This window comes from Microchirus variegatus (assembly GCF_963457635.1).
Source record: "Microchirus variegatus genome assembly, chromosome: 5".
Lineage (NCBI taxonomy): Eukaryota > Metazoa > Chordata > Actinopteri > Pleuronectiformes > Soleidae > Microchirus > Microchirus variegatus.
This window is the reverse complement of record NC_139806.1, coordinates 26,518,643-26,544,636: the sequence shown is the minus strand read 5'-3', so window position 1 is coordinate 26,544,636 and position 25,994 is coordinate 26,518,643. Positions and strand designations below refer to the sequence as shown.

Below are 25,994 nucleotides of genomic sequence, written 5' to 3'. Positions count from 1 at the left end.
TTTCTGCACAGGTCAAAGTATGATGTAGATATGTGGCGGAGCAACACGTCGCCCACTTAAGTTGAATAATTGAGTTAACAGCTGTCACAGAGACGATCATTCATGTGGGATTTTTTTTTTCCCCCAACATCAGTGACAGAGAGCAGAGCTGGGTGTTTTGGTGCGGCAGCCTCATCCTGCTTTCCTTTTCCTCCCATTTCTGGCCGCTGCTCTCTGCTCTCTCTCGTCTGTGATGGGAATACTGAGTAAGATGCTATTTAATTTCAGAAAGGCTGCTGCTGACGGTCTTTGTGAGCCCGAGCGAGCAGCGAGAGAAAGACAGAAAAGACACAATTCGCACTTGTTTAACCGGTGTACATCCCCATCAGATAGCCAAATAGAGATGTTTTTGAGCAGAACATATGTCGGATTGATTGGTATGCAGGGTGAGCCTGTTAGACGGCTCACAAATTGTCTTCTCCCCCGCTCAGAAATGTATAGTCGATACATTTGCACTGATTTTTAAGAACAATGCCACTGCACAGAGTGTTTACCGTCCCTGCAGGATATTTTGCAATTTGCGTCGCCACTGATTTTCATGCCGTCTGCTGTTAAATGCATCAAGCATTTTTACATTCAAAATGTGATTAATGGAAGCTTTGCTTACACTCTCACATGAGCACGACAAGTGTTTGCCATTAAGTGAGAATGACTCATTTTTGTTTTGTCTTATTCTGTTTCTCCTTCTAGGTTTTTCGTCTTGTTTACAAAGAAAGCTGAAAAACACTGCTGAGCGGGGAAGGTGAGCCTCATGAGTCGGCCTCGTGGATCGCAACGGCACAATGGATTTAACTAAAATAGGTATGATCCAGCTCCAGAACCCCAACCACCCCTCTGCCCTGCTGCAGAAGGCCAACCAGATGCGTCTGGCGGGGACTCTCTGCGACGTGGTCATCATGGTAGACAGTCAGGAGTTCCACGCTCACCGGACTGTGCTAGCCTGCACCAGCAAAATGTTTGAGATCCTCTTCCATCGCAGCAGCCAGCATTACACCCTGGACTTTCTTTCACCAAAGACGTTTCAGCAGATCTTGGAGTATGCCTACACTGCCACGCTACAGGCCAAGGTGGAGGACTTGGATGATCTTCTGTATGCAGCGGAGATCCTGGAGATCGAGTACCTGGAAGAGCAATGTCTCAAGATCCTGGAGACGATCCAGTCCTCGGATGAGAATGACGTCGAGGTCAACGTCAACGACGGCAGCACGGAGGAGGATGAGGAGCGCAAAGGCCACAATGGAGCCAAGAACTTGAAACACCATTCCATACCATATCTGTCAGGTACCCAGCAATTGTCCATGTCCGGCATGGTGGACCAGAGTCCCTCGGTCTCCACCTCCTTCAGCATGTCCACCCTGAGTCCCACCAAAGCTGCTGTGGACAGCCTGATGAGCATCGGTCAGTCTCTGCTCCAGCAGGGCTTCGGTGGCGAACATCTCCTCCACGGCAACTCCCACCACTTGACCGAGATCAAGACCGAGATGATGCAGGTGGACATGAGCGGCAACGGCAACGACAGCCCCCAGAACATGGAGTCGAGCGCCTCCAGCAACGGAGAGCGCAGCGGCGAGGACAGGAACCGCGACGGCCCCGGAACACCGACCAGGAGCAGCGTCATCACCAGTGCGCGCGAGTTGCATTACGTCCGCGATGAAGGCATGGGAGACCATCAAGCTGACGTCAGTCAGATGGGGTTGGAGGCGATGGCTGGGATGACAGAGAAACACCTGGCCTCACTGTACGCCCTACCTGTCAATCACAAATCAGATGCCATCATGTCCATGCCGGTGTCCATGGCCACTGCTCTCCCCATCTCCCCAGCCCTGGCGATGTCTATGGACTTCAGTGCCTATGGGGGACTCCTGCCTCAGAGCTTCATCCAGAGAGAGTTCTTCAGCAAGCTCGGCGAGCTGGCGGTGGGCCTGAAACCAGACGGCAGGAACCAGCACGAACGCTGCAATGTTTGCGGTGCAGAACTTCCAGATAATGAAGCTGTGGAGCAGCACAGGTAAGACAGATTTCCCTTTTTTATTGTAGCTGCATTGCATAGATTTGACCTTGAAAGTTATGGCCTTTTTGAACACATATTACTTCTTCCTCATCTGTAAATTACTGCCTAAGAAATTAATAACTTCATCAGACATTTTTAATCCCCTGATTTCTATGCATAATCTCGGTTATGTCGAGTGTTATTCTTGCCTTTGATTTTAAAAACAAATAAAAAAACAATCGCACTCATTTTCGAGCATACATCTAATGAGAAAGTGATGTCCTAATAGCAAACTGGTTGCTGCTTTGCCAATTTCGCCTCTTTGTTAATTAAAAATTGCCCTTTGCACACTTTTTTCTATCACAATGATGGAAACAAACCTTACTTCAGCTCAAGCCTTGCAGTCCAAACCCCCCCTTTAATGACTTGCAGGCCTGCCGAGGTGACCGCGGACGCAGTGCTGTTCTAAGATTGTCCGAGACACTTAGTCACACCTTACAAAATGTGGGTGGCAGCTATAACACACTTACCAAAGTGGTACCTCCTTATCCCGGAGCCACCTCTCCTCCCCTTTTCTAATAACCGCACAAGGGGGAGGTCGGGGCTTATTAGCCTGATCATGGAGTAAGCGGTGGGCTCAAAGAATGAGTGTTGTAGTTCGTTCTAGGACAATGAAGTAGCAGTCAATGTGCAGTCATTTTTTTAACTATTGCTTAAAAAAACATTTTTTGGAAACCCAACTTGCAAATTTCACGTCGTAGTTTATACGTCTTGTAAATTTAGCTCTTATCTCTGCATCTGTCAACGTGTTATCAGTCTTGTGGAATGTATTTGCCTGACTTCTTTGTGGATTTTGGTCACAGTTTATTTTTTCTCTGTTTTTGCCCTAAAGGCCGTCTCTTACCTTGAGAAGCGCCTTCTCACCTTGTAATGTTTGCCTAAATCAATAGGAATGCACAGTGGTTAAAGTTCACATGAGGATCTGAACCCTATCACCCCCCCCCCCCCTTGTCTTGGTATGCACTGATTCAGTCCAAGCTACTTTGTTTCTAAATCTGTCTCCATTTTTGAATTTGAAAAAAGGAGAGAATATTTCCGAGTACTTGATTTACACCTCATTAATGTATTATTGTGTAGGGTGGGCAGTTACATCACTCAGTTACCCTGCAGTTTTTATGGCCTCGAGATGACGAGCGCTCATTATTCATTGAATAATAATTTTAAAAAAGCTTTTCCGTATGACCGGACTCCATTAATCTTTTAAAAAGATCAGCAACTGTAGAAGTGAATTTTGAGCTGCTTACAATGAATTCTCCCGAAGCAGGATTTAACAACAGCTTTGCGACGCACTGTAGCTTCTGTGTCAGATGCAGTATTGTGGCGTCACTGTGTGTGAGTGTGTGTGTGTGTGTGTTAAAGGACAGGCTCCACTTGTCTCTCCGTCTTCAGGAAAGTCTGCCGTGTGAAATGGTTGCCTGTGTTTCAAGAGGAATTTCATCAATTCGCTCAAGCTGGGAAATCTTGTATCAAAGGAGATTTCCAAAGTGTTTGGTGCATTGATCTTCCCTCTTCGCCCCATGGCATACTAATGGGTTAATTTAGAGCGGTTGATACACTGACACAACGCTGTTTAATATTGTACGTGCTGTCCTGAAAGCCTCCTGACGTGTGGAAATCAAACATTGCATCATGTGCTGCAGGTCTGCTGGCTCTGAGATGCTTGATAATTCAGATGCTCTTTGTGTCCTCATAAATTCCAGTATGGGTCATTTGATTGCTCTCTCCTGTTCTTTCTGTATACAGCCTGTCAAGGTGCTGATTCTTTTGATGTGAACGCAAGATGTTTTATTTCAGGCGAGCCGAGTCGTGTTCCCTCCGACTAATTACACATCATTTCCCCACAGCCTCCGTGTCAGGGTCACCCACCGCCTCTGCAACAAACACATAAAAAAAAAAAAAGTTGGCAGAGTTCACGCAGGTCAAGTCAAACATGAGCATAATTGTTTCCAGATGTGGTCGCAGGTCATTGGTGTGAGGTGTCTGTGTGTGTGTGCGTGTGCGTCCACGTTGAAATGAGTGCCCACTTCCTGTATAAATTCAGTCTTTGCTCCCTTTCATTCCTCTCTGTCCTGGATTATATCATAAAAAACACCCACCCAGAGTGAATGCATTGTCCCTTGGCTCCACAAGTGGTTTTAAGGAGTCACCGATGGGATAAAAGAAGCAGAGACTGATAAGCTGCATGTGCAAGCACATAAAAGATGCCCCCTTGAAATTAATTGAACAGATTTAGAGCTGAAAGGATGAATTGATTATTAATCGATTACTAAATTGATCGATTAATTGGTTTGAAGCTTTTTCTTTATTAAAACAAGATTTCTGATTGTTTTAGCTTCTTAAATGTAAATATTTTCTTCATTTATTTGCTCCGTATAAAGAAATCATTAAAACTGAATCATTTTGGTCTGTGGACAAAACAAAGACATTCGAGAACGTCGTCATTTCCAGGTTTGATCAGCGTTTTTTAACATTTTCTGACATTAATGGATTACTAAAATTGTCGTGAGTTGCAGCACTGTACAGATTACTCCGGAGCTGCGCAGCAAATCGCCAAATAATCGAAATTTGCCGTGCCATTAAGTGGAATATCCAGATCAAAAGACACTGCAATTGTTTGAAGACGACAAACTTGATCACGAAACGGCGTCATGAATAGATTCCGCAGTGCTGCGAGAATTTAGTGGCACAAAAATCGTCCACTTCAGTTGAGAAACAATGTTTTTATATGGTCAAAACAAGTACATATATATATTGCATTTGAAATATCTGTCAAAATAATTGCAATATGTTGTTTTCTTGTTACCATATTGTGCAGCTTTAGTATTTGAGAACCTTGTTTTAAAGTGAATTATTGAAGATAATTGTTTTCGAAACCTTAAATGAATTTTTTTTTTTTAATTTGCGCCTGCGTTTAAACATTTCGAAACGATTCACAGCCATATCTTGAAGAAACCCCCTGCAAAAGAAATGCATAAAACCAAGTGAGGGCCACACTTTATAGGTGCCTGAGGGTCAGTTTACTGAAGCCATACCCGTCTGACCACAACAACTTTCCCCCTGCATCTCTCCTCTAGCAGTCTGCACCACCACTTCCCCACTGACAAGCCTCAGATTTATTCCTGAAAGGAAGCCCCGGGTGAGCGTTGCTGCAGCTTCAGGGAGACGGGATTACAGCAATATTTTAGTAACCCTTGCACTGAGAAAATAATCAACACTGGAAAGGCCTGAGTGATTATTGGGAAAATAAATGCATGATGCAAAGGGCTAATTCTGTGGAGGCAAAGGGGAGGGAAAAAAAACCCAGAAACCCTCCACTGCTTGGTATTCCAAACACAGCATCCAATTCACGGGAACTAGCCTTGGGTTTATCTCTTTCACTTAATCGTCCATTCTCATGCAAATGACTGACCCTCGCTGTAATGTACATCACATAAGTGAAAAAAGAGCCTATTTTAAAGGAGAGCTTTTCCAACATATAGCCGTTAAACATTACTGAAAACCATCAATGCTTTAACGCGGTCTTTTCATAGCACAGACAGGGGTGTTTTTTTTTTTTTTTTGTTAGGGGTGAAGAGAGGGGGCGCGTGATTGAGACGAGTCGATGAATCCCTGCCTTTGCTCTCGGCTTTTGTTCTTGTTATTTTTTTGTTATTGATAAAAGTATTTGGGGGTTAGCAGGGAGGGAAATAATCACCCCTGCATTAACCTCCACACGCGCACACACGCATTCCCCTCTTCATCACCATCCTCATCAGCATCAGCAGCAGCAGCCAGCGCTTACTCTTCCATTTCCTCTTCTTTTGTGGCACAGGGGGGAACAGAGGGCGCTCCAATACCCTGGGCCCCAGGTGTTTAAACAGCGGGCCCAAGGCTCTTATCTGTGCATATCAGAGAGGGACAGATAACCCTTGGCACTCCTCCTCAGTAAACCAAGAGCAGATTGAGCCCAGATAGCGGCCCTTAGCGTTTGTTGCAGGTGATAACGATGTATGCACTCACACACACACACACACACACATATGCGTGCCGACCCTACACATCTCGCCAAGACCAGGAGAAGGAAGTCACTTCCCTTCCATGCTTGACACTTGTGTGCTTTGGCCACTAGCCAACTAACCATTAACCGCCGCTTCCTTACTATCTATCCAGTGACGCCGCGTGTAGCAGGGTTGTTGAGAGTGATCGGCCACCATGATGGCAGCTAGTTTGGCAGGTGAATTCAAACTCACGTCTTAACTGTTTATTCTTAAAGTCGCAGTGCGTCATTTTGGCGATGATTGCTGTTGTGTCGATTAGAGCTGCAACGATTACTTGAGTGATTCTAGTGACTCGATTATAATCGAAAACCTGTTCAGCGCATGGAGCATTGTTCCGCACGGACCGTTTTAGCAGACGCACACCGCACATTCCGATTTCAGCTGCGAACAAGGTGCAGCACGTCCTCAATGATTTAGCGTCTGAGCCGATAGCATCCAGTTGCTAACGCTTCCAGCACACGCTAACGTAAACCTTTACAGTTAGATGATTTAATGTAGCTTAAGGCTGCAGCTATCAAATATTGTTGTTATCGAGTATTCTACTGATAAGTCGAGAAGAGGATTGATCCATCTGAAAAGGGGCTCTGTCAAGCAATACTATCAGACATGACTGAAGGAATGTTTGTGTATACAGCAGCAGCGCAGAGACGAGTGGGGCAACAGGAATCAATCCTCTTTAAACTGCTGAACGACTGTTTTTGGAGTTTTTGGGATAGAATTCACTTCTCTAATTTTATGTTTCCAGTCAGATGTCGCAGAGCAAAAAGAGACCCGAACGCCACTATATACTGAGAAATGCAGAGCTTAATCAGCATTGTCTCAACTCATTTGACAATGATTTGAATGGAACTGAGATTTGTTTAAATTCTAAAAGTTACGCACTCCAGTTTTAGTGTCACATGTGGCATGGAACTGTGTCATTTAGCAGATGTCTGAAAAACTCCAAAACTGCAAAGCGATCTCTTTTTCACATCAAAGGGACCGTGAGGATTCGCTGTAGGGCCTTTTGCTGCGTAAGACATCTGTGCATTTTCACCAAAATCTATCTATTAGCGTGATGAATTCGCATGTGCTAGGAAATCAAGATGTTCCCGTTTTTTGGGGAGATTGCATTTCGATTTCTTGTGTGAGGAACAACACCCAGCGTGACAGAATTTTGTGCTTTCCTTTGCTCAACTTCGTTCTTTGGCAGTTGAAATGATGGACGATGTTGTGTTTTCCCGGAGGATGAAGTGCACGAACTTTAACCCGACATAAAACAACTCCATCTAAAACTAAATCGGCAGCAAACTTATCATCCCAACCTGTAACACTGCAAGTATTTCTGCTTCCTGAAAACAGCCCAACAACAAAGCATCTATTACATGGCAGTAGATTACCCTCCATTTGAAATCACTCAGTGAGCTAAGTCTGCCCGACTTGCACTCAGGGGTACAGTACATGTTGGTGTAATAATCCAATAGCACAAAACGCTTCACTCGACAACAAAAAAAACACCTCCCCAAGAAATACCCAAACCCCAGTTAGAAAGCAGAGGGCTTATTCAAGTCTGGCTGCCACGTGGTCTGTCTTTTTATCCTCACACAGGTGCTTTTCTTTGCCCTTATTGGAGGTGCGCTGTTTGTTTATGCCCCCAAGGAGCTGCCGCTCTGACCGGGCCCACAGAGATAGCCGCGGCCGAGGCAGCTGCTGGCTGAAGCCCAATTATAGACAGGCTTTAAAAGGCTCTGGTTGAACCGTAAAGATTTACACCGCCATTGCTCTGATCTCAGATCTGGGCTCTGTCCTTACTGTCAGGATAGGGAGATGTATCGATTAAAGACTTAACACGGGAGGCTACATCATGTGGAATGCACTGCGCGCACACACACAGACACACACGCCATGGTACAGATCAAGCATTTTATTGTCACACTGACGTCACACTATGCGTGTCACCTTCTTACACCCTTTTGAAATGAATTGAGATGGAGGGAAAGGGGAGGAAAAAAAAAGAGAATGGCAACACTACGATAGAGAGGAGAATGGGGGGGTGACATCCAGGCAGTGGCTATGGCAATGGAAGGAGGTGATCTAATCAGCCAGCTGATTAGATCACCTCCCTCCCTGAGATAAGAGTAGAGGGAGGTGCTTGTGCAATAAAAGTTAGCAGCTTGACTTGGTGCGACCAGCTGCCTCTGTGTGGCTAACAGCGCTCGGCAGACATGGCCTTCGCTGATGCGGTCTGGCAGGAGCTGCTTGAAACGAACACACTGAGGCCCCTATCTTTTGTCCCTGTGGGGGCCTTGTGGTCTGGAGGGAGGGATAAGGAAAACATACTGTACAGGAAATTAGCCTTGTATGTGTCCACGAGAGCGTGTGGGTTTTTTTTTCTTCTTCTTTGTTTTGTGTTGTTTTGAGGGCGCGCGAGATGGGGAGGGGGCTCAACAGGGAGTACTAATTACAGCCAGTTATCAGGTGACATGCAAATGTGTTATCGGCTTTAACTTCCTGATGCCTATCTCTTCCTTCTCCCACAAGTTGCTCCAAGTGTTGGCAGAGGTTGCGCCACTGTTTCCTGCTAAATGTGTGAATTTCAGTGGGGAGTCTGTGCTTTTAATAGGATTTTCTTCATTTTTCTTTGGAATTAGCTGACCTTCACCCCCTTGGCAAACTTTTCTACTGTATTAAAGTACGTGCATCATTGTCTGCTTTCCCATTAAAAAAGAGGGGGAAAAAGTCAATAGTATTAGAATGATCTGGCCATAAAGCTGAGTAGGTTTTAGTTCTAGTTCATAGAGCCTTGCCTCTGTTCTCCTAGACCTGAACGCTCTGGGTTCTAATCCCATCGATATCCTATTAGCATCCCCTCTCTGGGTCCCCGCCACATGAAAGAAGATGTGTCGGTTCCCCCTCTCTGATTCTATCGCTCTGGCAGACCGTAGGGAGGACGGGCACAATGAGCAAATGTGCTGGAGCCAAAGGGCCAACCCAAGTGTGCTCACCAACGTCCTGTGTGTGTGTGTGTGTGTGTGTGTGTGTGAGAGAGAGAGTGTAAATAGCTGCCACCGCCACCTCAGAGGCCCCCTAGCCTCCCTGGGAAGTATCAAACCAGAGCCCTCCGCGGGCTTCCAGCGAGAGAGCTTCTAATTAGCCTCTTTGTTGCCACTTGAATGGTTTGCCAGAGATTGGCAAGGGGCCCCAATGGAGTGATACCAGCACGCTAAGAAGCTAGTCATAAAAATTACCAACCCATTCTCCCAACAGTCACCTGTCACAAAGGAGCTCTCTGGTACGAGTGAGGCCAAGCTTTTTAATCCACTTCTTCAGAGACACAGGAGCCATGTTTGTGCAACAGGTGGATGCTAAGTGGAAGCTAACTGTCTAATGGCAATACTGGCTAATATGCAATTTGACAATAATTCCATACACTTTAAGTTAGAGAAATAGTAAAAACCCAATCTTTTGTTTGCGTTTTTAAATTAAAATGTCACAAAAACATGTCCATTTTGGACAATTTTACATCAAAATATGAACTACCTGAAACAATATACAGTTTCAGAATCAAAGTCAGCATAACACAGCAAAAAGTTGGATTATTAGCCTGTTAATTGATTGCCCGTGTTGGAATATTATCCTTGCGCGTGCTTTCACAGGATGTGTTCAACGCTTTCACCTCTTAATTATACCCTTTACAGGATACATATCATTATTAGAACTTCTAATTGGAATTAGCATGTTGCTCACTGCCCACTAGCGTGTCATTATTAATCAGTTATTCAAATTATTTCTTGTCGTTTATATATGTATCATCATTATTATAATTTTTGATGATATAAATGTGACACACATGCTATTTGCAGCACCTCTGCTATAAGAGGAGTGTCAGGTGTTAATAAATTACCTTTCACGGGTCAATCGACAAACCGTGAACCTTTGACACATCAGTGTTATGATTCAACGGAATCACTATTTCACTTCCAAGGATGACCGTCATTGTGTTATCACAGCAGCCGCCCTATCTGCCCGTCAGTGTGTTCAGGAAACGCGCTCAGATCTTTACATGTGGCATCTGACATGCTGCTGGCTGAGCTCCGTGGCAGGGGTGCAATGAATGTCAAGGCGTCTCGAAAAGCTTTAGCGCTGACCGACACGTTTTAAGCTGCGCTGTAATCCAGGAGGGATCAGTTGGGTAAATCATGGCATAAAGCTTAAAACTATAATTGATTTATGTATTTGCTGACCGAAGACGCCCAGAGAGATTACCAGAGGGAGAGAGCTGATGATGGATAGGCCGGGCCCTCCACAGGCTGCATACGAGGTGGGGGTTGAATTCAATTGAAGGGAGATTTGTCGGCAAGCATGAAGAGCGTCTGAAAGAATGTCTGAAAACAGTGCAAGTTGGAGAACAGATGCATGTGTGCTGTTAAATCCACGCCTGTGCATTCCTTTTTCCCATAAAATTATTTTGCACACTTCATTAAATTGCTGATATTCAATTTAATCTGATGCACAAGCTGATATTTTATTTATTTATTTATTTATTTCACTTTGTGAAGTTTTAATTGTCAAAATGTCCCCGTTATGTGTATTTATTCAGTTTTTACAGATGAACATTGAGTTATTTTTTAGCACATAATTTCCTTTAATAACATACAGTATCATATAGAAATGTGATATTTTCAACAATTGTTCTGTACTTTTCTCAAACAACTCGGAAAGTAAAAACTAAAAACATGAATTCCCTTTCATGAACATGATAACTTTTTTAGTGAAATCCTCCCAAATATGTTCCGTGTTTATTATCGTTGACTTAATTTACAGTAAAAGAAATGCAATAAAATACACTTTGATAGAGCTCTGTGTTACAGTGTTGTATTGTGATGCAAAGATTAGCATCATTCATCGTGTTACATCGAGTGGAATATGTCAGATTATGGCTTTATCAGTCCGACCTTAATTGGCATCATAATTCCCAGATTGCCACTGATGAGGTATTTGATAGTGCACATCATTTAATCGTTCAGTCCGTTTCCCTGCCATAATCACGCCATGAATTTCTCTCCTGACACATTATGAATCCTCTCTTTCTTGTTTACTGCCCGACTGTCAGGCGTCTCCAAGGTCTCTCTTGACCGCTCCCAGATTGTTTTGTGTTTGTCTGTTTGTCCCTGGGCCCTGAAAGGCGAGAGTGGGATAGTAAAAGAAAAGGAGGTGGGGAGGGAGAGGGGAGGGGGGGGGGGAGAAAAAGCAAAAAAAGCCATTCCATTTCCTGGACTGATCATTGAAGCGGTGGGCTCTGACATGTCATGACTCAAACAGCATCATTTCTGCCACTCCTGTCTCGCCGCTGACCTTACAAATGATGCTGTAGGCTGCCGCCATATGCCATTAAGCATGGTGTAAAACAGGAGGCACTTTTATCCTCCTCTTACTTGCAACAACACCCAGACACCCTCTGCAGTTTCCACTCCCTGCTTTCATCTTTTGGAAAAGAAAAGTGCAGAATACAGCGGCGGTTTTCTCTCTTTCACACTCTCTCTCTCTATATATATGCTGCCTTTTTTCCTCTCTTCCTCCTTCCCTGCTTGTGTTTTATTGCCTCCCGTGAGTGTTGGTCTGAGGAGAGAAGCTGGAGCTTCCCTTACAGGTGTTTGGGTGCTTATCGCCCACGTCTGTGCCCTTATCTTTGGCCCTCAGCTTCCTGCATCCTCTCTCTTGCATGCCTCAGAGTGGGGATATATTTCACTTAGCCTCTGACCCAAAACCTTCCTCTCTATCGCTCTCTCCTTCTCTCTCTCACCTTCCCTTGCTCTCGCTGCCTCTTCCAAACACTCATATATAAACAGTGACTGTAAAGACAGTTCATCATCATCACTGAAATTGACTTACTTTTCTCCTCATCTTCATATTTCTTAGATTATCACTCATCCTTGGCAAAAACACCTCAAAGATTAAGATTCTGCAAGGATAAATAAAGCTACCAGTATTTTTTTATGCAATTTAATTGTTGTATTATTTCCCTGATGAGTGTATTCATTAGAAGTGAAGGATTTAAATATATGATTGCAATTTTTCCGTCAGATTTAAAACACGATGAAGCATTCATTCATGACACAATGAACATATTAATTGCAACCTTTGAGCAAATATTGGTTGATTGTTTAGCCCGAGTATTAATACTGTCAATCAATTTTACTTACGTGGCCCAAATATATCACCATTCTCTCCCATGGGCTTTACTATTGAAACATTATAGAGGTTGATTGCATGAAAAGTCACGATCAAATGACTTCAATTGCAATTTCCTCGAAGAAATGGCTTCAATAATTATCGAATTAAACGTTTCTTGATTCGGGCGAATCCATTAATTGACTGCATTTGCACTAAATCAACAGTTTTCCTCCAAGTGACAACGGTTCACTCGAGAAAGACAGGGAAAAACTGTCGACTGATGTCTTTGGAGTGAGCTTTGATGGTGTTTTTAGAGCTGAGAGTTTGATCCAGCATTTTGTCAGAGTGATTGGTCTCAGGCTTTAGCTCCACCTCCTCCGCATTCCCTCTATCCGTCCCCTGCTCCCAAGTCTCACACGGGGGGACAAAGGCTAAAGTGTCTGTGGGATGGGGTTGTGATGCTGGTTTGGAGGGGGTTGACCCCCTCCGAGGACCTGACAGGGGCCCTTTTTTTTTTTTTTTTTTTTTCCTAATCCTCATTCTGAGTGGGCACAGAGGGGAAAGAGCCCACAGTCTAACACCCATGAGAGAGTCTATTGTGAGTGGTGGGCTCTGTTACAGTAGGGTGGATGCAGGGGTCTCAGGCCCAGATAAACTCCCGGGTCAGCCAGGCCCCTGTTATTTACAGTAGGCCCTTTCATTGGCCGAGTGAAACAGGAGCCTGTGGCGGAGGTGGAGGTGATGGTGGGGGCTCCAGGGGACGACCACTGTTTGTGCTCAGCCAGGCCTCCACTATAGGTCAAAGAGCATGGGGGTGGGGGCTGCAGGGGTTACAGACCTGACTTTTGTCTGTGTGTTTGGGGGTGGGGTTAGTGCTTACATGGGGGAGGTTGGCTTCAGAGAGAAAAAGCGGGGCAGTGATAACATCCACATACACTTCTCTGTGATGTGACAAATATAGAATAATGTAAAGAAGACCAGTGTGACCAAAAAAAGAATTTCAAATGAGTCGATAAAATCAAATATATGTTTTGCTCCTGAGTGAAAGCTAAAGGAAACTAGTTAATTGTTTGTTTGTGTAATATACATAATTAAAACACCTTTTTTAAATTATAACACACTTCTTTAAAAAAAACAGATACACATTTAACAAATTTGGTGCATGAATATTATATGAATATATATTGAATTACTTGAAGGATATCATTGTAGACAATTGTAGACAAAATTAAATAATCCGCTTATTCAGTTGTTTTCATACCAGCAATTTAAAGTTGGTAACAACCAGCAGTGATTGGAAGATTTTGTCCTAACTTAAAACAAAATCTATCATGGAATAGTTTCTAGTTTAAATTGACCAATCATGCCAATTATAGATTATTGTATTATCATGTCTGGTTTTCCATATATTGAATATTTGCACTGCAGTAGCAGATATTGCAAATTTGGCTTTAAAGTAATGAAATGTGAAAGGATGTGGATCTGATGCCCTGACAGTGAGTTATTGTTGCTCGACTCCTTTCTTAAGCAACAAGGTGATGCCTGAACTGCAGTTTTTCTCACTACACAACAAGTGATTTGTACTTGTGCTCTTCTTCTCATTTTATTTATGAGGGGGAAAACCTTGCAGTGGAAAAACAGCTGCACAGTGTCACTCTGTTATGCTAGATTTTCAAGCAAGAGAGGAATTCTAGAGTGATGAAACTTCACATTCTCCATCGCCTTTTAAAGGGAAAACAGGCCCCGGAATAAGAATGAGAAATTTCAATAGCTGGACTGCAAGAAAAACACATATTTTTGTTATTTCTTTTTTGGGTGTAGCTCAGAAAAATGAAAATTCAACACCATCCCCAATTGTCCTGAAGTGGCTCATTGACCTACATAAGCACATAGAAGCGACACACTAAAAAAGGAATAAAGGCTACTTCCTGTAACCTAATACTTAGGTTAGCCTACAGTTAGGTCAACTCTCCTCTCACGTGACATTTAATACTCTGTAATAATCGCTATTTTCTCAAGGAATAGGAAGCCAAAATGCTCTTAAAGCAGGTTTATGTAAAAGAAAAAAAAAAAAACCTCCCCTACAGTGAAACAGTTGCTATTAAGTGCATGTATAAACCTTAATCCCATACGATCCATTACAACCCAATTCATTGTTTGTTGCCTTTTAATTAAGAAATGGGAAGTTGCCAACGGCCAGCAAAGCACGAGAAAGGGAACCGGTACCATCTGTCCGAGAGACTCCCAGCATAATCTGGCTATAATCTTAGCGTCGACCTTCCATATTAGGAGGAGGCGAGGACGACGAAAGGGAAAAAAATGCCAAGCACAGGCGTACAATAAGGACAGAGGTCTCTCAGGCCCATTTTATTATTTCTACTCGGACAAAGACGGCAGGGGTTAAAGGTCAGCAGGACAGGACTTTACGGATGAAGCGGTGGATCTGTGGGAGTTTGCTGTGCCCCCCCCCCCCCCTCACCCCCCCATTGTCCTGAGGGAACACAAAGGCTTCTGTCAAAGCCGAGTGGTCAGCGCTTCAGGTTTGAATTTGGCCGGAGCCGCTGCCTCTGACCAATCAGGAGTCACAATGGTTTTTCCTCCTAAAATGTCCAAAAAGTGAGCAGAATTTTAACTGTTTTTTATTTAAAAATTACTGTATACACACACCAAAGTTGTAGAATATTAAACATTAATGTTACTTTCACTTTGTAGCTCGTGTGAAAAATATTTTCTTAAATAAGTATTGTGGGCAATAATTAGTCAAAGCAACAGCTCATAGTGAAATCTGTCTTTTTTTTCATGAATGAATTTGGATTAAAATAAACCTCAAACATTTATCACTACCATACAAAGAGAGAGAGAGAGGAAAAGAAGAAGAAGAAGAAGCCACATTTAAAATCCAAGCGCAGCTCTGCTGCATGCAGCTATTCACCAACTGTCCTCATTCATCCATCTGCGGCGGCGACTGTCGCAGCTCACGTTAAAGATGCCAAAGTCCGATTAACATTTTTCACCTCGATGTAAAGAGAGAGTGAGAGGGACAAAATCAGAGAACATGGCTGCAGTTTTGAAAAGGGCTTTGTGGCATGACATTTTTCTCTTTTTTCCCCCCTGCCAATGTCTTACTTTCTGTCCTTTAAATAACCTTGACATATTACAGTGGAGAGAGATGGAGACTGTGTGTGGGTGTCGAGGTACAATATAGGCAAGAGTGAGCCATTGTTGTTTTCATTTGAGTACAGTAAATGAGTTCCATTTACCACATTAAACACATCAAGTTTGTCAATTAAATGTTTTATCAAATAAATAATCAAAAAAATAATTTTATTAAGTTTGGGACATTTTTTTAATGTAATTTGTGATTTAATACAATCATGAAAACAAATTTAATTCTAATTTAATTGGACAAAAATCCCTCAAATCACTATCACTTCAATTAGGTAAATATCTGATTTGACTTGATTTAATCGTAAAAATTAAGAACTCTCATGCACTGGTCCACAAATACATAAAGTTAACAAAGTAAAGTCCAGTGTTGTGATGCTAATGTGAGCCTAACCTAATTTTTTTGCCTAACCAAGGTCTTGAAAGGCTTTTTTTTCCCGCCTTTGAGACGCAGCGAACAGTAGAAACTGTAACGGTCACTCTGTGTTTTTGTGACGACCAGCAGCGTCAGTGTGGCCGAGGCCTATACAAGCGCTCAGAGGTCAGTGGACATGGTATAGCTTTCACATGGCCCCGAGGTCCTGACCCCCACCTTTTCTGGCCAAACTCAACCCCCCCTTCTCCCGGCGAGGACCGCAGCCCTTTGAGCCAAGCCCTCAACCCCCCGCAGAGCGCGCCCCTTCAGCACATTAATAGTGGCACTGGAACTAATTGCCCAACCTTAGATGTGCTTGAGACCCAGATTGCCTCAGCTGCCAGCGCGCCACAAACCCCCCAACACTCCACCCCAAACAGAAGAAAACCTTCAAAAGAAGAATTGCAAAATTGCTGGTTTCTCTGCCCAGTCTTTTGGTAAAACACGGCTCTTCTCCTCAAAGGGCTTCATTTATTTCTTTGTGCTACTGTAAACGTGCATCCATTCAAGTTGTTTTGAAAACATCGCCCTCCCTTCTCGCACGCCGCGCCGCGCTCTCTCGATTTCTGTCTCGCCATTCAGCGATGGCCTGGTTTTTTTCCGCTTTTATTCCCGCGACAGGACGGACAACGAACCGCTATGTAGCTCGCGCCTCGGCCAGACCTTCCCACGCATGCCAACCGCCATTTTGTTGCTAACTTCGTCGGGGCACAATAAAGCGCCAAAATCAGCCCTTTGTATTCGGCACACGTATTAGTAATCCTTCCCATCATTCTGAAATATTTTTCTTTCAGGCGTGCGCTTTGAACTGTGAATTGCAGTACGGGTGTAAAGTGGTGTCTAGCACCAGACTGTTGCTGTTCACACTGTCACGTCTGCCGTCTCCTCCGCTGCATTCGGCATCATCCGAGTTCAAAGAGAGCGTGGAGGAGACGAAGGCAGCCTGTGAGGCGTTTTATGATTTTATGGAGCGAGAGGAAGCACTATTTAGTAAAGGTGTTGGACTGCTATCTGTGTCTCTCTCTCTCTCTCTCTCTCTCTCTCTCTCTCTCTCTCTCTCTCTCTCTCTCTCTCTCTCATAACATCACATCACCGTGTTTGTTTGGAGATGTCCAAAATCATGTCGTCGCACGCTCTCCTTTATTGGCGCGCTGCTGTGTTTGTGTCTCAGTGAAGAGCGAAATGTGGAGTAGTGATGGCCCTTTTTTTTCCAGTCAGAGGTTGAGATTAAAGTGTCTCCTCTCCTCACGTCGTGTCGGATTGAACACGCGGGTCGCATCGCTGATATTTCTATTAATACACTAAAGACTGTCGGCGTAGACACAAGTTGATACTGACACATGAGCATCCTGACATCCACTATGTGTCTCTTTATTTTCATTTGAGATTCAGTTGAAACATAAATTGTACATATATATATATATATATATATATATATATATATATATCCTCGGTTCTAATAGGGAAAAACCCACATGCTGATAAAATAACCATTATGGTAAACTTGTCGTGTGCAAATATCAAATATAACTTAAACCATTTCAGTTTGCTCCAAAAGGAAACTTGAAGAAAGTATTTAATTTTTGGCTTTTGAACTTCTGAAAGGTACAGGGTCTAAACTTTATCGACATTTCCTGGTGAAGTTGCTAATGTAGCCTCTCGGATCACATGGTGCTTGCCCGGGTCCAGATGATTAAAAATATATATTAATATATTGGCTCTATATATATATAATTCTGCCTTAATGAAAAACAACAATTTGTATAATCAGGTGATTGTAGACTTAAATAAAACGTATAAAAAGTATAATACATTTTAATTCAATTAATCTCACACACTGGACCTTTAAAAGACCCAACACTTAAATGCATCTCAAAGTGTGTTTACACGGTGCATAAACATTATTATTCAGATGTCTTTTTTTTTAGTATAATATTCCATTTTAATGATTTCTTTGTTTTATGGATCAAACAAAACAGAAAATATTCACATTTAAGCTTGTTTTAATTATATATAAACATCAGTTATTGTTATTGTGGGTGATTTTTTAATGAAATCTCCTTGTACATCTTTTCTGTCAGCTAATAACACTTTTGGTTATGATATACAGTAACTCAGTCCAAAGACATGAAACATGATTTTAGAAAGTTGTATTGCAGTCTTATTTTTGTTTGTTTGTTTACCGGTGCTGAGCTTAAAGCACACGATCAGAGTATCTGTCGTCTTTTTAATCATAAAACAGGTGCACATTAAAAAAACAACACATGTCTTAATTAACTCCATCTGCGGCGCCATGCAAGGGTGGTAATGTTTTCAATTTGGGCTAGAAAATAAAAACTTCTTTACTGTGTTTTTATTTATTCTGGGCACTGTTAAAGATGCTGTCACAGGAAACATACATAGTTCTATTTATCCATTTGTACATTTTGCTCATTTTCTTTGCCACATTTCCGTGGTTTTATCTGCCGTCACATCATCACAGGTTTCACACACAGATCGTCAGAATTATTATGAACATAAAGGAAAATCAACAGATTGTTTGCATTGTATCAGCCTTTTTTTTTTATAAGTGGGTTAAGGATACTTTATTCCCATAAAGATGCAAATTATCAATCAATCCAGATATTAGAATATCTTACACAAGGCATAAAGAACGTGCACATATGTGTGACATATGATATAAAATGTCAGATTTCTCTGCGAATGATACTCAAAGGAGCAAAATGCTTCAGCTCGTTGCTTTGCAAAGTGAAGGACATTTGTAGTTCATCATCATAATTTCAGATTAAGCCGTCATGTAGAATAAAACTCTCGACTGAATTTGTAAGGCTGATTGAATCCTCTCTTGTGAGGATATATTATCAGCCTTTAAAGTGTTTAAGGTATATATACGTGCATTTAACGGGAGCAGATCGTGAATGCGATGACTGAGCCAAGGTAACCGCTCCCACGGCGTCGAGTGTATACTGAGACTGGAGTGAAAGAAATATCCAAACTCCAATTAAGCGCATGTATTAAACGGCAAAGAAGCTACAGTTCCTAATATTTAAGGCATTGTATTTATTCAGCCTCACAATTAGGAACAAGGTGATGAGCGCTTGTATGCATATGACAGCATCACCTCCACCTGCTCTCTGTGTCGTCTGACAAACTCGCACATCAGTCGCCATGTTTGCATGCTGCCAAATAACCCATCACAGGACACATTCTACTTCTTCTTCTACTTCTTCTTCCTCCTCATCCTCTACTACTGCAGCAGCGCTCGCACTGTGTCTGCTGCTGCTGGCGGGGTCAGATAATCCTCCATGGAAATGTGGCCACTGACAGATGCGTGCATGGCTATCAAGAATTACAGCCGCAATAAGAAAAGAGTGAACTTTATCCTCTTGTAGCAACAATGCAGCCGCGCGCGGGTGTTATATGGTAAACATCCTGGACACGATGTGCCGGCTGTAATCTACACGAACTGCTGATGCGGGCGTCTTTTTTTGTTTTAATCATCACGAGGGCTGCTCTCATGTGGGGAAAGTGGAGCTGTCGAACAGCGCCGCTCCACCTGTTGATTTATCGTTGACGTGGGGTTCAACTGACAAGAAGTAGTGAGTGGGAATTTCACACACAGTCTCGCAGAAAGGAAACACTTCTTGTTCACTCAGCTGGTGTTGATCCATTTTTAGAAAATAAAGCCTATAATTCAAACTCTGAGCTGAAACACCCCCTACAGGTGAACGTAATAACTGTTCACCTTCTAGTTCATTTATTTACATGAATGAAACTAACCAAGGGAATCCTAATACATGAACATCAGCAACAAAGTTATAATGAAAGTAACAGTTTTGTAGACATTTGCCATTGAAAGTGCTTGAATTTTGTGCAAGACAGAAGTTAAGTTGATATTTAGCAAAATGTCTCCCTTGTTTCTAACAACGCCACCTACTGTTTCATGTATCAACGTCAGTGTGATATCACGTCAGAGTGAAATCACCTCAGCGGGAAATCACGTCAGCCTGAAATCACGCCAGAGTGAAATCACGTTAGCCTGAAATCAAGTCAGAGTGAAATCACGTCAGAGTGAAATCACGTTAGCCTGAAATCACGTCAGAGTGAAATCAGGTCAGAGTGAAATCACATCAGGGTGAAATCACGTCAGGGTGAAATCACGTCAGAGTGAAATCACGTCAGGGTGAAATCATGTCAGTGTGAGGACGAGGCCTACGCACAGGGCCGTTTCTAGCTGTTTGGGGGCCCTATGCGAGATACTAATTGGGGGGCCCCTATTTTTTCAAAGTCTAGGTAGAGATTCCTAACTTTTTCCGATTACCTCACAAACACTTACATGCTTTGCAAATATATGCATAATGAATGCATCCAATACATGCAAATAAAGACAGGTACTTTTAATTCTCAAAAATATAATAAAATATGAGTCTGAACTTGCAGTTTGGGGGCCCCCTGGTGGCAGCTGCATAGCCTGCATATAGCAAGAAACGGCTCTGCTGCAGGATGCTAACATTAACTAGCAGTGTTGTGTCCACTGTCTCTCCGTTGACGTGAGATTCCGTCACGATGCACGGGAAATGCAAAATTTCATGTTCTCCGTCTCGCACAAAGACAACTACAAAGACTTTGAGGCTTTGACTGAGATCCCCAAGGATAATCACTTCACGTCCAGATGCAGGAGCGCGCTGCGAATCAATAAAAGTGGACGCCACGGGCCACGGGTCACATTCGGTCCTTGAAATGTCATTGAAAAGTACTTGAATTTGATGTCAGTCAAGGTGTGTTGACCCTGAAGCTAAGTTACTTGTTTTTTTTGTGATGGCATCTTGAGAAAAATATCAGAGGAAGTTGTTGTGTGGGTGGAGCTTTGATGAGAGAGCCAATAAGAAAGAGTTTTCACTTCAAACGTATCGTGAATTATTCTCATTAAGGTCGTTGGTGACTGCAGGGATTTATGATTTGTATAGTGTCACCTTTCCACGCACTTGTGGCTCTTTTGTTTGTTTCAAAATAAAACAAGGATGCTCTGCCGCGCACAGCCAGAGGAGCGAGGTGTTGTTTGCCTGTTTGGATGTGATTAAAAGCTTTAACTCGCGCCTTTTTTCTCATTTGGTTTTTGTTAATGAAGTTGCCTTGAACGTGAGGAAGCAAACTTATAATGATCGGGCAGAACCAACAACCCAACAACTTTTGAAGTTTAATTTAGTGTTTATCCAAGAGTGAGGTTATGCAGGGGACAAAGGAGTGAGTTACATCAAGATCAAACCACTTAAGGCTGCAGGGAAACGGGATTAATACAAAAAAAAAGAGAAAACATCTTTTGTCCAAATAATACAAACTAAATTGTCAGAATCTGTTGTGAATAGCACTCTCAAGTGTCTTAGACAAGATTATGACCTTGCAGGAAATCATTCTCGTTGAAGGGGAGTGCATCACAGTTGAAGCCTCCCCCTCTCCTCTCCACACTCTCATTTTTTTCCCACACCAGAACAACAAAGCACACTTTACGTTTCATGCCCAGAGAATTTAAACCGCGATTCAACTCAAAGTTTTGATGCGTTAAGTTAGTGTTAATCAATTATCAGTCGTGTTGTGATTGAACCTCGGCCGACGCTCGAGGGTCCAGACAAAGAGCGAGCTTCACTGTTCACTGTGTTTTCAAACGCCCACAGCTACTGTGTCACTGTGCCTCAGGCTAAAATATCGCCTTAGCAAACAAGGCATCTCATTTCCTACTCACACCTTACCTTGAAATTTGCATTTTTTTTTATTCCTGCTATAAGCTAGACTTCAAAATTGAGGAAATGTATTTTTACCCTCATGGGAAACATTAAACCCTTAAAAAAGCTGCACTTTTAACAGTTGAATTAAAAATGACTTTCTGTCCTTTTTTTGGACTAGAAATCCATCTTATCTATATTCAGTGTGATGCATTGCAACGTGATTTTTTTTCCTCCCTTTTAAAATTGCTTTATTGAAAATGTCATATTTGACCCGGATTCTCACTGACGCTGATTCATTGATAACGGTTTCTGTGGTTTTCTTTTGTAGAAAAAAAGCCAAACGGTGCATCTTTGAACTTCCGTCAACCCAAAATTTAACTATAACATCATTTGAATTCAGTGATGACTGGATCTCCATTCAGTGCAAATAATCCAATCGCAAAAAGTCCAGCTAGACAGACTCAGTGTTAGTTTTTTCCCTCTGCTTTAATTTGCACATGTTGTTTTTGGACTCATGCACAAACTTTCGGAACATGTGGCTCGACCAGATCTTGGGCAGACGACTTTAATTTACATTAGATTGAGTAAATCTAGCCTTAGTCTCATTAGAAGCTTGTGTCCACCTTTACATTTCATATATAGATGGATTATAGATTGATAAAAGTGAAAAAAGTGACGATCCCTGCAAGAAATGATATAAATACAATGTCGCGACCAAGAAAATAACCCAGTGTGCTTTTCACACATTAATAGATTGTCCTTTTTCAAGTTTTTGGTGTAGTTATTTCAGCACCTGTTGCAGTGGAGTTTCATCTTCCCGTGATGATCGCCGCTTATGCTCAAAAGCCACATCTTTAATGTCCAATATTATAGCTTAATTTGAGAAATCTAAACATTTTATGTAAGGAAACATATCTGTGTGAAAGGAAAACACAGACACATAATAGACACCGCAGTGGAAATGTCTCCTGGGAAGTATCTAATTACAGTTCCCAGCCCACCAAACCATATAGTCTCCCTCAGTTGTAAAATCCATAATCTGTTGCTTCCAATCTCCTGCTTATGTTTTGACTGTAAAGTACAGTAGTTTCTTGGTCAGACGGGGTAAATTGGAAAGGGAAAACAAACAGTGACAGCTCAGCTTGCCTTTATCTCCTTTGATGATGCACACAGCTGGATCATTTTGAAGCTACGACGCACCGTCTTCGCTGTTTTCCGTCATTATCGGTTAGTGTAAGTGATGCATAGCTGGTTGTTCTCTTATCACCTCCCGATGCGTCGATGGGTGTGTTTCCCTTCAAATATGGAGCTAATGAGATCAGCTCTTTACATCTCGCCGTGTCTGTTTTGAAACGACCGAGCCGCCGACTGATTTTAAGCGAAAACAAACACGAGAGCAGAGCAGCGGCTCAGGAGAGCAAACACACGGGCCTCACATCGTGACTCATGTGCACGGCTGAGAACATCCCTTTTTTTCTAGCCTCCGCCTGCGGTTTTGGAAATCATTTTGCTGCGGTGCGCCGTCATGTCACTGTCACCGTCTAATCTCATTGGTAAGCCCCAGGCATTCCACAGTGTCCTGGCTGCCCACATCTGAGCAAACACCCTCAGAGAGCAAGACACCAACCTTTCATTGAGGTGACAGAGGAATGATGAGCGAGGGAGGGAGAGGAAGGGATAGCGAGTAGAAATCTACAGTTGCACTTTGTCTCGATATTCATCTCGACAGTGGCGGAACAAAATCCGCTGTCCACCTACAAGTGATAGCAGTGAGTGGCTTTAGGCAACAGCAGCACTGGACCAAGTGTCTCAACATACTCTCACGTGTTGTAACACTTGAAAGTTCTGATATGATCACGCTTCAATGATGTAATGAGCCATAATGGTGTCCAAAACCGTTTACAACTAATCTTTGTGTTAGTCTGACTAAAACCAGACTTTTGCAATTGAAAATGTGCAAAATTGGACACAAATGTCTGCATTCAGTTGTACTCAAACTGGCCTCGACCCTCTTCCAGCTATACCGGGACATTGTAAACGTAGCTGTTATATGGAAGAAAACAACAGTGACAAGAACATCCAGACTTGTGCGCTGTTTCGACTAATGAGGAGTTTATGCTCTACCAGTTTAATGAATTAAATGTGTTAAAATTCCAGCATGGTAGGAAAACTTGGAATCACGCTTGACATGCTAACAACTAGCCGCTAGCTAAACCGGAAATGCCCGTATACTAACAGAAATATTAGACTTAACTCTTCATGGAAACATACTGAGGGGTTTATGTTATTATTAGTGCTGGGCACATTGGCGTGTTAATGACGTTAATGACGTCAACGCTAACGCAAGTTTCCATGACGATTGACTGGAAAAAGACGAGCATGACGTCATGTTTACATGCCGCCGCCCTGGAGTCCAGGCACAGTTTACCAGTTAGCTGCGTTAGCTCCTTTAGCAACGTTAGCGTGCCTACAGTCGAACTGGAGCGGTCTGTTTATTAAACGAAAAGAGATAACCAGCGTACCTGTGTACTGCGTATGTGTGCCTCTGTTTAGCGTAGCGTTACTTTAGAGACTCATTTTAACATTCGTTAACGTTGAAGTGCCCAGCACTGATTATTATGGTTATCATGGTATTATTAATTTGTGTCAGATCACCTGATTGATGGCGCTCGTTGGTAGGTAAATTCCGAAATTATATTTAAATATGTATAATAATAATAATAATACATTTAAAAGCGCCTTTCAGGTCACTCAAGGACACATATACGTATATATATATATATATATACTTAACATGCAATTTCAGGCAATACTGTAATTTAAGTCCATTAACGTCTGCATTTAATGCATTTAATTTTCCCGATGTGTTTGCCGGTTAAAAACAAACAAACATCATGATGCAACATGGATATTTTCAAACCTCCATGTGACAATATGGGAAAAACAACTGCTGTAATCTGGCAGGTTTTTCTGCATTCCGACATACAGTAGCTGTTCTGTGATTCTGAATGACCCAATTAAGGTGATCAGACATGTCCTCTAATTCCGTACCCCCCCCGACTACCACCACCAACACCGCCGCCGCCGCCATCGCCTATTTTGCAACAAAGCTAATTAAAAATGGCATGTTTTGTCTGACATGGCCAGTGCCAGTCACAGTGCCGACTTTGTTTGGAGGACGGAGATGTTGCCAACAGGAATGGCTCCAACAGAGACGATTGAAAAGACGGCTCATTTCCATGCTTCAAAATAACACCAGGGAACAATCAAGGTCGTGTTTATTAAAACACATCAGAGGAGTGGACTCCCCGCCAAACGCGCTGCTCAGCCAAACGCGACGCCTGCTCTGTGATCACACAGAGAAAAATGCATCCGCCGTCATTTTAATAAAATGATAAGGCGGCTGGATCCACATGGTCACGCTGAGCTGTTTGTTGTTACTGCCTTTTTTGTGGACTGTGCAGAGTTAATCCTCCTTTGTAATCAATTCCTTTTTGTATCACTTTCAGTAATAAAGCAGCCCGGACTCTGAGCGCTACAGAGGAGACGTTTGACAAAGAGAGGTTATAGAGTGCTCGTGTGCGCGAGTGTGTGTAAGCAGCCACTTCCTGCGACCGCAAAACGCAGGCGTGCGGGATTTGAACTTATTCAGCATCTGGCGAAATGGACGCAGACCTCGATAAAATGAGGAAGTGATAGTGAAATGGAGGAAAAAGGAGCTGCTTCCAGTTCCATTTGATATGCTATTTGGAATCGCTCACATGAGCGTGCCTGTTGTATTCTTAGTGCAGGCACTTTGTACATCGTGGAGTTCACTAGAGTGCAAATGGCAGCTTATGAAAGGAGTGGGAGGCGGTTTTTGATATTCCATAGTCTGCTCATTAAAAACACAGCACATGTAAAACAAAACATGATACTGCGTAATCACAGAAATGATTCTAATTCGGTTTTTGTTTTTTTTATTTGTTAGTTTTTTCTCTTCGAGTTCACGAGAACGGAGAAAATAAAACGTTCCCTTGTTGCACAAAACGGCTAATTGGTTTTGCGTGTAACTTTCGCCTGACACTCAACATTAGTGTGCGACGCATGCACACAAAACAGAAAAGACCTTGTCTGTCTTTCTCGCTCTTTTACACCTCAGTATTAAACAGATTGTGTGTGATGTGACACTTGAAAGCATCGCCGCCGTGTGTGTGTGTGTGTGTGTGTGTGTGTGCTGCTTACATGTCCCTGAAGAAGACAAGGAGGAATAGATGTAGAATTTCAACATGTGGCGGAGCTCTTTTGAATGATTTATTCATCTTCGTTTTGATTGATGTGCGCATCATTTTGAAAAGGGGGCCAGAGTTTGTCCCTCCATTACAAATTCTGTAATTTGTCTCATACCGTACACCTCTGCTGCTCTCTCAGAA

The 25,994-nt window shown here is 42.7% G+C and overlaps 1 protein-coding gene across 2 annotated transcripts in view; it reads left to right on the top strand.

The window, feature by feature from the left end:
• Nucleotides 1–821: 821 nt before the first annotated feature.
• Nucleotides 822–25,994, top strand: part of zbtb16a (zinc finger and BTB domain containing 16a) — a gene marked incomplete at both ends in the record, with an annotated part of 138,526 nt that continues 113,353 nt past the window's right edge. For both annotated transcript variants that reach the window (XM_083889458.1, XM_083889457.1), the window contains one exon: nucleotides 822–2,047. In XM_083889458.1, coding sequence (XP_083745584.1) covers nucleotides 822–2,047 — 1,226 coding nt within the window. The remainder of the gene's footprint in view (nucleotides 2,048–25,994) is intronic.